Source organism: Grammomys surdaster, unplaced genomic scaffold (assembly GCF_004785775.1).
Source record: "Grammomys surdaster isolate TR1022 unplaced genomic scaffold, NIH_TR_1.0 253, whole genome shotgun sequence".
NCBI lineage: Eukaryota > Metazoa > Chordata > Mammalia > Rodentia > Muridae > Grammomys > Grammomys surdaster.
Window position 1 is genome coordinate 193,712 of NW_021604694.1, and position 13,618 is coordinate 207,329.

At 44.0% G+C, this 13,618-nt stretch overlaps 1 protein-coding gene and 1 long non-coding RNA gene across 11 annotated transcripts in view; one reads left to right on the forward strand and one right to left on the reverse strand.

Moving 5' to 3' along the window:
- Tmem219 (transmembrane protein 219) overlaps nt 1-13,618 on the reverse strand; it is a 30,732-nt gene that overhangs the window by 5,880 nt on the left and 11,234 nt on the right. For 4 of the 10 annotated variants that reach the window (XM_028775198.1, XM_028775200.1, XM_028775199.1 and 1 more), the window contains 3 exons: nt 5,402-5,528; nt 3,552-3,753; nt 3,275-3,464 (listed from right to left, as the gene is read on the reverse strand). In XM_028775198.1, coding sequence (XP_028631031.1) covers nt 3,275-3,464; nt 3,552-3,753; nt 5,402-5,442 — 433 coding nt within the window. In that variant the 5' untranslated portion in view covers nt 5,443-5,528. Of the gene's footprint in view, nt 1-3,274; nt 3,465-3,551; nt 4,669-4,761; nt 4,958-5,401; nt 5,529-13,618 lie in introns of those variants that run through there. The other 6 variants (XM_028775203.1, XM_028775202.1, XM_028775201.1 and 3 more) reach the window with 6 other exon arrangements.
- Nucleotides 4,129-5,585, forward strand: LOC114627412. The gene is made up of 2 exons (XR_003712363.1): nt 4,129-4,482; nt 5,385-5,585. It is a non-coding gene; the product is annotated as an uncharacterized LOC114627412 (long non-coding RNA).

Here is a 13,618-nt window from a genome sequence, read left to right on the forward strand (position 1 = left end):
AAGGAAGGAAGGAAGGAAGGAAGGAAGGAAGGAAGGAATTAACTTGTCCAAAGGAATCAGTTATTCATTGGGTGCAAAAAGCCATTGGCATGGGGATGGGCAGTCAGAGAAAAACCTTGTGTAGTTGCCTCTCTCCTTCCACCTTCTCCTGGCTTCTGGATACCAAGTGTTACCATCCTCAGACTTGTACAGTAGGGAGTACTCTGTATGTAACTCACTCTGTAGACCAGGCTGGCATCAAACTCGAGAAATACACCTGCCTCTGCCTCCCAAGTGCTGGGATCAAAGCCATGCTTCACTACATCCAACTCTGTTTCTTTTCTTTTAAAACAGGTCTTGCTTCTGAGTCTAGACTCTCCTCAAGTCTGTGCTTCTGCCTCAGCTTCTCCAGTGCTGGGCTACAGGCAGGCACCATGATGCCAACGCACATCCCTCCCGGTAAGCCACTTCCTAGTGCTCCTGTCAGCAGACCAATCCCACTCCTTTCTCGGTCAGACTGAGTTTGCCCAATGTACTAGGTAAAGTCTAACCACTTTGGGTTACACACAAAATCTTTCTTTCTTTCTTTCTTTCTTTCTTTCTTTCTTTCTTTCTTTCTTTCTTTTTTAATTGGTTTTTGAAACAGAATTTTTCTGTATAGTCCTGGCTGTCCTGGAACTCAACTCTGTAAATCAGGCTGGCTTCAAAATCAGAGATCCACCTGTCTCTGTCTCCCAAGTGCTGGGACGAAAGACATGGGCCACCACTGCCTAGCTCACACAAAATCTTTTATTGGATGTCATTGATTGTGGCTTATACCTAGAAGGAGTGAACCAATGCCTACAAGTTGTCCTCTGACCGCCACAAGTATGCTGTGGGGGTCATACACATGCTCACACACACATGAACAGTCACAAGTAACTAAGTAGCTGTAATTAATTAATTAAAAGACTGTCCATGCATTTCTACTTCCTGCTTTGGACTATTTACCCACTCAGCATTTCTTTCCTACCCCGGCCACACTGAGCCTGGGAAGTTCCTAAACATGACATCATAGTTCCTTCCCATCTATATGTCTGTGTGTCTGCTGCTCCCTTTGCCTGGAGTGGCTAAGCATTCTAAAAACTTAGGTTTAGATGCTGTATCCTTGAGAGGTCTTCCTTTACCAACTTTCCTTCCGTTCTACTTCTCACACTGACTGACTCTTTTACGTCTGTATCCTTGTTAGACATACTGTCAGCAACTTAAGGGGAAGGCCAAGAGCCTGGAAAAGTTGCTACCAGAACCACAGCAAAATAATAGGGCTTTTCTGTGATTAGGGTAGGGAGTGAAAATGAGAAAATGGTGGTGCACTCCCCTTCACTCAGAAGGCAGAGGCAAGAGGATCTCTGTAAGTTCGAGACCAGCTTGGTCTACATAGTGAGTTCTAGGATAATCAAAATTACATGGAAAGATCCTGTCTCAAAAAACGAGCAAACAAATAAACAAACAAACCAAAACAAAGTGCTAGTGAGAACAGAAGACAATGCAAAGCTCCAGTTGTAAGACTATAAAGTGGGGGCTGGAGAGATGGTTCAGCAGTTAAGAGCACTGACTGCTCTTCCAGAGGTGCTGAGTTCAATTCCCATGGAGGCTCACAAGCATCTGTAATGGAGTCTTGTGCTCTCTTCTGGTGTGTCTGAAGAGAGCAATTGTGGTGTACACATATGCATTAAATAAATAAATAAATAAATAAATAAATAAATAAAATCTTAAAAAAAAGATTTACCATAGAGCTATCCTATATTCCATGTGTGACTATACTCTCAATAGTACTAAAATATATGTCCACACAAAAACTAGTGTTAAGGACTAGAGAGATGGCTCAGTGGTTAAGAGCACCATCTGGTCTTTCAGAGGTCCTGAGTTCAATTCCCAGCAACCACATGGTGGCTCACAACCATCTGTAATGGGATCTGATGCCCTCTTCTGGTGTGTCTGAAGACAGCAACAGTGTACTCACATACATAAAATAAAAAAAAAAACAAAAACCAAAAAAACTAGTGTTAAGAACAGCATAATTTCGGCCGGGCAGTGGTGGCGCATGCCTTTAGTCCCAGCCCTTGGGAGGCAGGGGCAGACAGATTTCTGAGTTCGAGGCCAGCCTGGAGTTCCAGGACAGCCAGGGCTACACAGAGAAACCCTGTCTCGAAAAACAAAAAACAAAACAAAACAAAAACAGCATAATTTCTTTCTTTCTTTCTTTCTTTCTTTCTTTCTTTCTTTTGGTTTCTTTTCTTTTGAGGGGAGACAGGGTCTCATTATGTAGCCTTGGCTGGCCTGAAGCTCGATATGTAATTAGGCTAACCTGTAGATGTCTGCCCACCTGGCCTATTCAGCGCTGGGATTAAAGGTATGTTGCGCCGGACCAGGCTGAAACAGTGTAATTTCTAATAACCCAAAATGGAAACAAGCTAAATGCCAATCAAATGATAAACAGAAACATACAGATATGGAATGCTCATCCAAAGCTGTTATTCAACAATAAAAAGAAATGAAATAATGCTGCTACATGATGAACCTTAAAAATCTTATCTCAAGTCAAAGAAGCCTGTCACAGAGGACTGCATATTGTAGCAATGTCCAGAATAGGCAAATCACCAGAGACAGAAAGCAGATTTGTGAAGGCCTCAGAACCTGGGGAGAAGAGGTGCAGAAAAGCTATGGTGCAGATCTACTTAGATGATTAAAATAAATAAATACATATATGTATATATATATATATATACACACATACATGTGTGTATACACACACACACACACACATATATATATATATGTCTCAGGGTGGTTCCAGAGATGAGTAAACAGACTAAAAGTAACTTAGTTGTATACTTTAAGTGAGTGAAATATATGGTGGCATGTGACTCATATTTCAATGCTGTCATATTTATTTTGGAGGTGGTTTCAGATCTTGCTACGTTCAGATCTTGAACGTTGGCATGCTTGCACACTCTCTTCATATCTGCCTAGCTCTCTATATATAGTGGGGCAGGCATTTGCTTTTAAACCTATGGCCTCTTGGTACATTTTAGGACAGAATTGAAGAAACTTGGAACTGAAACAGCAAAGCCACAACACAGAACCTATACTGTGGACAGGATTCACTGGAAGTATCTCATTCTATCTAATCTGTGTCATAACAAAAGTCACTAAGGCGTACAGATGTGTTCAAGGTCACTAGTCTGGTGAAGTCAGAAGTTGGGCCCAACCCGAAGTGTCGTGACTCTGGACTGCCATATTCCCCAGATCTCACCTTTCAATCCTATCTGACTACCATGGATCTTGGCTTGGAATGTTTGGGTTTTGTTTCTGTCTGGATCATCTCCGAAGTTCAAAGTGGTCAGTAAGCCGACGACATGAGGACCTTGCCACTTTCCTGTGACTGTCTCATTCATGGGGCACAGACTTAGCTGGCCAAAAGATCTCAAGAAGGAAACCCAATCCTGTGTGTAAAAAGGAGAGTGACAGAGAGGTGAGAAGAGCAGCAGAGGTGGGTATATACCATAAGGGCAAGCACCCCGGGTACTTACCTGGGGAATGTCAGGGCTACGCAGGCCAGTTGTATGGGTGAGGAGGAAGCCACCAAGGCCCAGGCCAGAGAGGCCAAGGAGCAGCAGGATCAAAGTGGCACAGACCAAAGGTGGGTGGTGAGCCACACAGAGATGCAAGTTGTGCCCTGCCTGGCAGCTGCCCATGGGGAGCAAGGGGGTCTGGGCATCCGTGGAGTGCCTGCTGGAGGACAGTAAGAAAGAACTAGACAAGAGTCTGCTAGTCAGAAGGCACTCACCCATGTTATGCAAAGACAAGCTAAAGCTAGAAGACAATGAATTTGCCCAAGGCCACACAGAAAGAGGCAGAGCCAGGATCAAAATCCAAGATTCTGTACTCCAAAAGTTAGCCTCCTTACAACACTTAAAAAAAGTTTTCTTTCGTTTCTGAAATCTCCAAAGGAGAAGCAGGGAAGAGCATTCTGTACTAGCAAAAGGGATGTGAAAAGAATTCTCAGCTGGAGAAAGAGGAAGCAGTTGATCTGGGGTTAGGCTTTGGCAGCCAAGCCAGAATCCAGACCGGAAGTGTCTGGGTTCAGAGTTCCTACTTCGGAGTTAAGCTAACTAGCCAGGTAGGAATGGATGGTGCTCACAAATGCAACCAAGCCAGCTGGTTGTCTGTGAGGTTAGGAGGTCGTGAAAGAGTTCTAAGAACACCAAGTAATGAGGATTCGACTGGGCAGCTATTTGCTCGGTGCGTGGCCATGCAGGAATTCAACAGACGTCCATCTCCTTTCTTTTTATTGGTGTCATACTGATCCTTAAGACCAGAAGCCAGTAGAAGAAACACTGTATGTAGTACAGAGACTCTAACACAGAAGTGGTAGGGCTATGGTCTAAAATCCGTCTCCAACTTCCGAGAACCCTATTCCAGGCAAGAAGCAACAGACTGATGAAAATAAACGTCTAGAAGGTAGGAGACCAGTATAAGGTATGGGGAGAGAGCGTGGGAAAGTGTGGAAGCCACTGGGAAACACGCGTGTCACATATGCTCGGCCCCTGCGTGGCCCCACGTCCCAGCATTTCTGCAAGGGGGAGGGTAGGAGGAGGGAGGGCAGAGCCTGAGGGGCAGTAGCGGCTGGTGCATCTGAGCCTCCCGCCCTCCCCAAAGCCCCCTCCTGAAGGATCTCGACACCCGCATCCCTTCCCGACGCAGCGGCTTCAGGTCGGTTCGCCACTAGCTAGCTCTCACCGCTCGCAGCCGGATAGAGGCCGGCGCCCCGTGACGTCATGGGTGGCGCGGCAGAGAGGCGGGGCCCTTGCTCTCCTGCGCCCGCTCCGGCCCCGCCCCAGTCCGTCCAGATGAGCATGCGCGGTGGCCACGGGGGTGGAGAAACTTGCTGGTTATTCCCAGGCCTGTGTCAGGCCGAACCAAAAGAAAATTCACCCTAGGGGCCAAGTGAAGGAAGTAACTCACCAGGAGGTGCTAAAACTAGCAATAGGCTAGGGAGGCCGTGCTAGCCGTTTTGGACATCTCAGAGTCTCCCTCCCGAGAGAGCGCAGGAAGGTCGGAACCTCATCAAAGTCACTTTTCTGATGTTCGGAACCCACCGGTGCCATTCGCACTCCCTGGCCACCGCCCAGGTTTCCCGGAAAGTCTTGGGATTCTCTGGGAAGGATGGAACTTTACTCCTCCCCTCTGAGAGTAGTGTGTAGGTTCTGTTTTTCTCTGCCCTCTCAAATGCTTAAGGTGTACACATTTTACCCTTGCCCTTTGGCTCTTTTCTTAAGAGGTTCCTAAGGGCCCAGGACCCTAGAAATGCAAGGCTGTTCAACCGGGAGCGAGCGTCTCTTCTCACTCTGTTATCCTTTTAGAGGAATTATCATCTTACCTGAAACAGCATAAGACACGGAGCCAAGAACTCAGGTTCATCCTCACTCTGTCGGTGCAGTCCGGTAACCCCAGCACTCATGAGGTGGAGGTCTGAGCATCAGGAGTTCGAGGCCAGCGTGGGATCCCTCCAAAACCAAACAACAACAAAATGAATAAATCTAATTCTGCATAAGCCATACTAACCATGTTGTCCTGGAGATAAGATTGTCCCCTTTAAAGGAGAACATTTGTTTTGGTTTGGGGAAGGGGCAGAGTCTCTATGCAGATGACATAGAAATCACTTATGAAGACCAAAGTGTCTTTGAACACAGAGATCCACCATCCTCTGCCTCCCTCCTGTGTGCTGGGATTAAAGGTATGGAACATGGTTCTCTAAAGAAGAACATTTGTACCACCAGTTTTAGTTCAGAACAGTTCTCAAAAGATATATATATATATATATATATATATATATATATATATATATATATGTATGTATATATATGTATATATATATATGTATATATATGTCAAAATGAGGTATCATTCATATCCGTTAATATAGCTACCAACAAGAGATCAGAAAATAGGAAGCGTTAGTAAATGTGGACAGATTGGAACTTCAGCTGAACATTGTTGGTAGGAACATAAAATGGTATAACTGTTAAGGGAAAGAATTTGGCTTTTCCTAAAAAGGAAAAATAACAGAAATAGTATTACCATGTGGTTACAATTCTACTTCTGGATATAAAATTACTCCCCAAATTTGAAACAATGTCTCCACGAGACATTTGTATACCCATATTCCTAGCAAGATTATTCACAAGAGCCAAAAGTGGAAACATCCCTAGAATGGAAGATGGCTAATCCAAATGTGGTTCACTCAACACATGAGAGAATATTACTCAACTTTGAAGAGAAAGGGAAGCCATGTATGGTACCGCATGCCTGTGATCCTAGCATCCATGAAGTAGAGGCAGCAGGACAAGGAATTTAAAAGGATACCATCTTTGGCTACATATTGGGGCATTTTATGCTGAGTGAAATGTAAAATGTATCAGTCACCAAAAGACATCAGCAAATGATTCCAAGTATATGAAACAAAGAAGACAATAGTGTATGACCCCATGTCTATGAGGTAACAGCATATGATTCCACCAACATGATATGTACAGGACAATAGCAAATGATTCTCCTGTATGAGATGTATAAACTAAACAAGAGAATGATTCTAACTCTATGAGTTACACAAGACAGCAGTGTAGGATTCCAACTACAGGTAATGCACAACTCACAAGTGTGTGATACCAACAACCTGAGGTGCAGAAGACAATGACATGGGATTCCACTTACATGAGACCCTCAAGACAATAGCATATTATTCAAATTGTATGATATGTACAAGACACTAGCAAATATCTATACAAGATGTATCCATTTACATGAGATCTTTCCACCTGTGCATTATAAATCACACAATAGCGAAGAATTCCACATATATAACATAAGCCAGACAAGATGAGAGCAGATGATTCTACTAATATGTGATGGGAGGATGATTGCTTATGATTACACCAACCTGAGATGCCCAAGACACTGAGCAAATGATTCCACATATATAATATACATAAAGCAATAGCATATGCTTTCAAATGTGTGGAATGTATAACAGTATACGACTCCACTGAGATGCATGTCCCATGACATGCATGAGACAATAGCATACGAATGCCATTTTATATGAATGCTTGTTTATATGAGATAAACAAGATAACAGCAAATTATCCCAACAGTATATGTGTGATGCAGAAGACAGATGTAAATGATATCACTTATACGAGGTGCACAAGACAACCGTGAATGATCGCACTGATGTGTGATGCACAAAACATTGGCGTATGAGTCCCCTCTACGAGATGAATAGAAACAGAGCAAACGATTTCACCTCTATGATATGCACAAGACGACAGTGTGTGCTCCTTCCAACATGAGAGGCACAAGATAGTAAGCGAACGGTTCCACCTATACAAGGTGTGCGAGACAGCAATAGGATTCCACTAGCTTACATGCACAGGGATACAGTTAATGATTCCAGCTACATGACGCACAAGGTGATCGCATACCACGAGATGAAGAAAAATGAGAGTATATGATTCTAGCAACATGAGATGCTTAAGACAATAAGAAATGATTCATTCTGTATAAGATACACAAGAGGATAGCATGTATATGAGAGGTTTAAGACATGAATGCGCCGGGCAGTAGTGCTGCACACCTTTAATCCCAGCACTTGGGAGGCAGAGGAAAGATTTCTGAGTTTGAGGCCAGCCTGGTCTACAGAGTGAGTTCCAGGACAGCTAGGGCTATACAGAGAAACCCTGTCTTGAAAAACCAAAAACCAAAAACCAAAAAAAAAAAAAAAAAAAAAAAGACATGAATGATTCCATTCTATGAGATACACAAAAATATAGTGTATGATTCCACTGACAGGAGATGTACAAGATAATAATGTATGGCTCGACCTATGTGAGATAACATCTCCTATAGTGGATGATTCTACTTCTTGAGCTGCACAAGATAGCAACTGATACCAAGACAAGAGCATAAGACGCCATCTGTAAGCTGGGCAGTGGTGGCGCATGCCTTCAATTCCAGCACCTGGGAGGCAGAGGCAGGCAGGTTTCTGAGTTCAAGGCCAGCCTGGTCTACAGAGTGAGTTCCAGGACAGCCAGAGCTACACAGAGAAACCCTGTCTCGAAAAACAAAACAAATGAACAACAACAACAAAACTCAAAAAGATGCCATCTGTATATGACCCTAAAACCAATACTGGTGGGAGTAATAATGCATGCCTCTAATTTCAGCATTGGAGAGGCAGGGGCAGGAGAGGCAGGAGGGGCAGGAGGGGCAGGAGGGGCAGGAGGGGCAGGAGGCAGGCAGATCTCTGAGTTCGAGGCAAGCCTGGTCTATAGAGTGAGTTCCAGGACAGTCAGGGCTACACAGAGAAACCCTGTCTCGAAAAACAAAACAAACAAGCAAAAAAAAGAAAATAGCATATAATTTCATCAGTATGATATGCACAGGGCAATAAGCAAATTATTCCACCTATATTACATGCAATAGGTAATCAGGCACAATTCCACCAACATAATATGCATAAGAACATTGTTGGGGGCCAGATGATCTACAATTCCTTTTTTGGGCATAAACCTTGACCCATATGTGACCTTGTGACTGTGGGAAAACTTCAGGCATGACACAGAGACTAAGAGGAACGTCCTCTGGGGCAAAACAATATTCCAGCAAAATGAGACGCACAAGAAAATGTTGAGTAATTCCACCTATACAAAATACAAAATGCAATATTTAATGATTCCACCTGTGTGAAATTCTGTGAACATGAACTGCACAAGGCAACAGTGTGTGACTGCAACAAAAGAAAATGCACAGGAAGATAGCAGACAACCCCAACTCTGTGAGATATAAAGACAACAGGGAATGAATGACTCACCTATACGCAATAGAAAAGAAATAGCATCTGATTTCAGCGGCATAAGGTGCACAGGACAATAGTGAATGATTCCTACTCTCCAAGATAATAAGAGCGTGAGTGCGCCTCTATGGGAGGCACTAGACAACAGCACACAGTTCTGCACGGACTCCACAGCACAAGACCTTATTATCTCACTGTGTGAGTGACAGTCAATGCGGAGTCAAAAAGTGATGGCTGCTAAGGCCTGGAGAGAGGAGGTGACTGCAAGTTATTATTTAATAGATTCAAACTTGAATGCTTGCTGGCCAGAGGCGGAGGCAGAGGCAGGTGAATTTCTGTGTTTTTGAGGGCAAGCTGGTCTATATAGCAAGTTCCAGGCCAGTTAAGGAAACAAGCCAAAGCCTTGTCTCAATAAAGAAAAGAACAGAAGTTTTACTTTTGCCCAGTGAAGTATCTTGGACATGGGTGGTGGAAATAATTGTCTGTAATCACTACTAGCAAGTGATACTAGTGAATGACATTCTTAAAATGGTGAAACCCACACTGGTAAGTTGTTCTGTGCCCTTAGGCTCAGTGCTCTGGAGGTTGAGGCAGGAGGGTTGCACAAGTTCAGTGCAAGCCTAAGCTACATAGCAAGATCCTGTCTCAAAAAGAGGGGGTTGTGTGGTAGAGAAGCGCACACACTGCTCTTCCCAAGGACCTGAGTTTGACTCCCAGCACCCACCCACATCAGGCACCTCACAGCCACCTGTAACTTCGGTGACAGGGAGCTGACACCTTTGCCCTCTGTGTCCCCTTCACAAAAACTGGCACACAGACACACAGACACACACACACACATATACATAATTAAAACTAATAAAAAAATGTGGCAATAATAACTTCTTATGTATATTTTATTACAGTTAAAAATAATAGGGCTGGGGGCTGGAAAGATGGCTCGGCGGTTAAGAGCACTGACTGCTCTTAACTTCCAGAGGTTCTGAGTTCAGTTCATTACAGGTGGCTCACAACCATATGTAATGGGATCTGATGCCCTCTTCTGGTGTGTCCAAAGATAGCTACAGTGTATTCATATACATAAAACAAATAAATCTTTTTTTGTTTTTTGTTTTTGGGTTTTGTTTTTTGTTTTTTGTTTTTTGTTTTTTGTTTTTCGAGACAGGGTTTCTCTGTGTAGCCCTGGCTGTCCTGGAACTCACTCTGTAGACCAGGCTAGCCTCGAACTCTCGAACTCAGAAATCCGCCTGCCTCTGCCTCCCAAGTGCTGGGATTAAAGGCGTGTGCCACCACCGCCCTGCATAAATCTTTAAAAAAAAATATATGTATATGTATATGTATATGTATATGTATATGTATATGTATATGTATATGTATATGTATAAATAAATAATAGGTCTGGAAAGATGGCTCAAACATCAAGAGGAATTGTTCTTGCAGAAGGCCTGGGTTCAGTTCCAAGGGCTCACACAGCAGCTTGTGCTCTCCTGCAGTTCCAGGCCAGTCACGGCTACAGAGCCAGACCACGGTCTCAAAAGGGAGGGATGGTGGTGGCTAGAGAGATGGTTCAATAGTTAAAGGCATTTGCTGCAGCCGGGCAGTGGTGGTGCACGCCTTTAATCCCAACACTTGGGAGGCAGAGGCAGGCGGATTTCTGAGTTCGAGAGTTCAAGGCTAGCCTGGTCTACAGAGTGAGTTCCAGGATAGCCAGGGCTACACAGAGAAACTCTGTCTCAAAAAAAAAAAAAAGAGCATTTGCTGCTCTTGCAAAGGACTTGGATTTGGTTCCCGGCACCCGCATAGTGGCTCAAACCCATTCTAACTCAAGTTCCAGGGAATCTGAAGCTCTCTTCTGGCCTCCATGGGTACTGCATGCACATGGTGCACATATACTCATGCAGGCAAAACACTCATAGGTATAAAATAAAAATAAGTAAATCTGAAAAAAGTATTTTAAGCAGCTATTGAAAATCTGCATTCACTTAACAGTTTGGGGATGTGTGCTGTGTGGCACGCATTGCCCTGCATTCGAGAGTCCCAAGGCTGAACGTGGTAGCTGGATCCCTGACTTCAGCGTCCCTTCTCTTGTCAATACTTAGTGCTCAGATCAGAGCTGATGGTCTGACAGTGAAAACCATCTACAGCCTGGCTTTCTCCAGCTCTGCCAAGAGAACACAGCAGAGCTCTGGAAGTCCACAGCAAAGCTCCCAACAAGGCACTGACACTTCATTCTTTACTTTTTTGACTTTTTGTTTGTTAGGTTAATTTGTTTCTCTACTTATGTGTATGTGTGTATGTACTGTGTGTATGTATACATGAGTGCTGGTGCCCACGAAGCACAAGGTTGTACAGTCCCCCTAGAGATGGAGTTATGGGCAGTTGTGAGCCACCCAGTGCAGGTGCTGGGAACAGAACTTGGTTCCTCTCCAACAGCAGTACTTGCTTTCAACTGCTGAGTCATCTTCCCAGTCCCCACTCCCTTACATTATTTATTTTGTGAGCCTTGGCTTGGGCATGTGTGTGAACGTAAGAAATTGATCTCTCTTTCTTCTGTGTGGGCCACCGGGATCTGCTTCTAGTCACATTTTTGACAGTATACCTTTATACTCCGAGCCATCTCACAGTCCCTTGTCCTGTTGGTTCGACTGCTTTTTGAGACAGTGTCTCATTGTGTAGCTCTGGTTGTCTTGGAACTCCTCTGTAGACCAGGCTGGTCTCTAATTCACAGAGATCTGCCTGCCTCTGCAGTGCCTCCTCATAGTTTGTCCTATTCAGACAGGACCTCAGTGGTCTATGCCCGCCTTTAACTCACAATGTAGCTGAAGATGACCTTAAATTCCTGATCCTCCTGCCTCCACCTCCCAGACAAAGGTTACCCACAGGGGTCACCTTACATGACTGACTGCCTTTGTCTCACCTGACTCTCAGTCTTTCCAGGGAAGGAGAACAGCTAGACATGGGGTGTTCGTAGAAAACATTGTAAGCTAAGGGAAGAAGCCATGGCCACTTGGGGGAAATGATCATAGCTGAGACAAATAATTCACACACACACACACACACACACACACACACACACAAAACTAAACCAAAACAACCACAACAAAAAAGCAAAAACCAAAAGAAAAAAGAACAAAACCCCAAAACCCACCACAAACAACACAGGGAGGAAAAGATAAGGAGTAAGAAGCTTGGAACATATGTCCCTTTTAAACATTTTTATTTTTGTTTTATGTGTGTAAGTGTCTTGTCTGCATGTATGTGCAGTGCCCAAGGAATCCAGAAGGAAAATTGAGGACCCTGGAATTGGAGACAATTGTTAGTCATCATGTAGGTGCTGGGAATCAAACCTGGGAATTCTGGAAGAACAGCCAGAGAGCTCTTAATTTCTGAGCCATCTCTCCATCTCCTGGAAAACATCCTTGAAATACCCTCCTGCCCACTACACTCGAGTGTATAACACATACTGCACACTCAGATGGTCCTGGAGGAGAGTATCAGCTGGCATCTCCAGTAGGTCTTCAGGGTTAGCAGAGGCAGAGATGAGGGCTAAGCTGGAGTTGTAAATGAACTCTCTAGATGATGTGTGTATTTCAGCACATGGACTCTGCAAAGGCCTAGAGAGTGTCTCTCTTGACTTTTCCTCTCCCGTGTCTGCATCTCCTTGAACCTCCTTGCCCTGTGCACCTTCTCTTTCTACCTACATAATAAAATTAGAAGTGATCTGGTTTCAGTGAAAATATGTGAAACATACAGAGAACCAGGAAAATATTCCATTCACATAAAATAAAGTACCTGAGAAAGCACAGGATTGGGGGCTTTGGGTATCCCAAACAAAAACTTGAAATCAACTACCTATGAATTCCTTGAAGGAATAAAGGAAATCATGGATAAAGAAGTGAAAGAAAACAGAACAATGTTTCTGTTAAACAGTGAGATGTCTGGGAATGTATATCTGTTGGCAGAATGACATCATAGCACCACATAGAATGTGCATGTGGCACAAACCTACAGTCTCAGCACTCAGGAGTTGGAAGCAGGAAGAGCAGGAGGAGCTTTGGATGGTGCTTGTTTGTTTCTTTGTTTTGAGACAGGGTCTCATTATGCAGTTCTGGCTGTCCTAGAACTCACTATGCAGAGCAGGCTGACCTCAAACTCACAGAGATCTGCCTTTGTTTCCTGAGTCCTGTGATTTAATGTGTGTGCCACCATGCCACCCCAGGAGCCAGTGCTTAAGGTCATCCTCAGATATCAATATCTATATCTATATGTCTCTATGTCTCCTATATCTCTATATCTCTATATCTATCTCTATATCTCTATATCTCTATATCTCTATATATATCTATCTCTATCTCTATATCTCTATATCTGTCTCTATCTCTCTCTCTCTCTCTCTCTCTCTATATATATATATATATATATATATATATATATATATATATATATATATATCGAGGCCAGGGACACATGAGACCCTTCTGAAGCAGAAGCAGGAGAGCAAGAGTGGGAGGGAGAGAGAGAAGAGGAAGGGAGAGGGGAGGGAGAAGGGGGGAGAAGAAGGGGGAGAGGAAGGGTAGGGAGAGGAAGGGAGGAGAGGAGGAGGAGAAGGAGGAGGAGGAGGAGGAGGAGAAGAAGGAGGAGGAGGAGGTGGTTATGAGAACCAAATCATTAGCATAGGCTATCCACCCCCAACACCTCCCCTACATACACACACACACACACACACACACACACACACACACA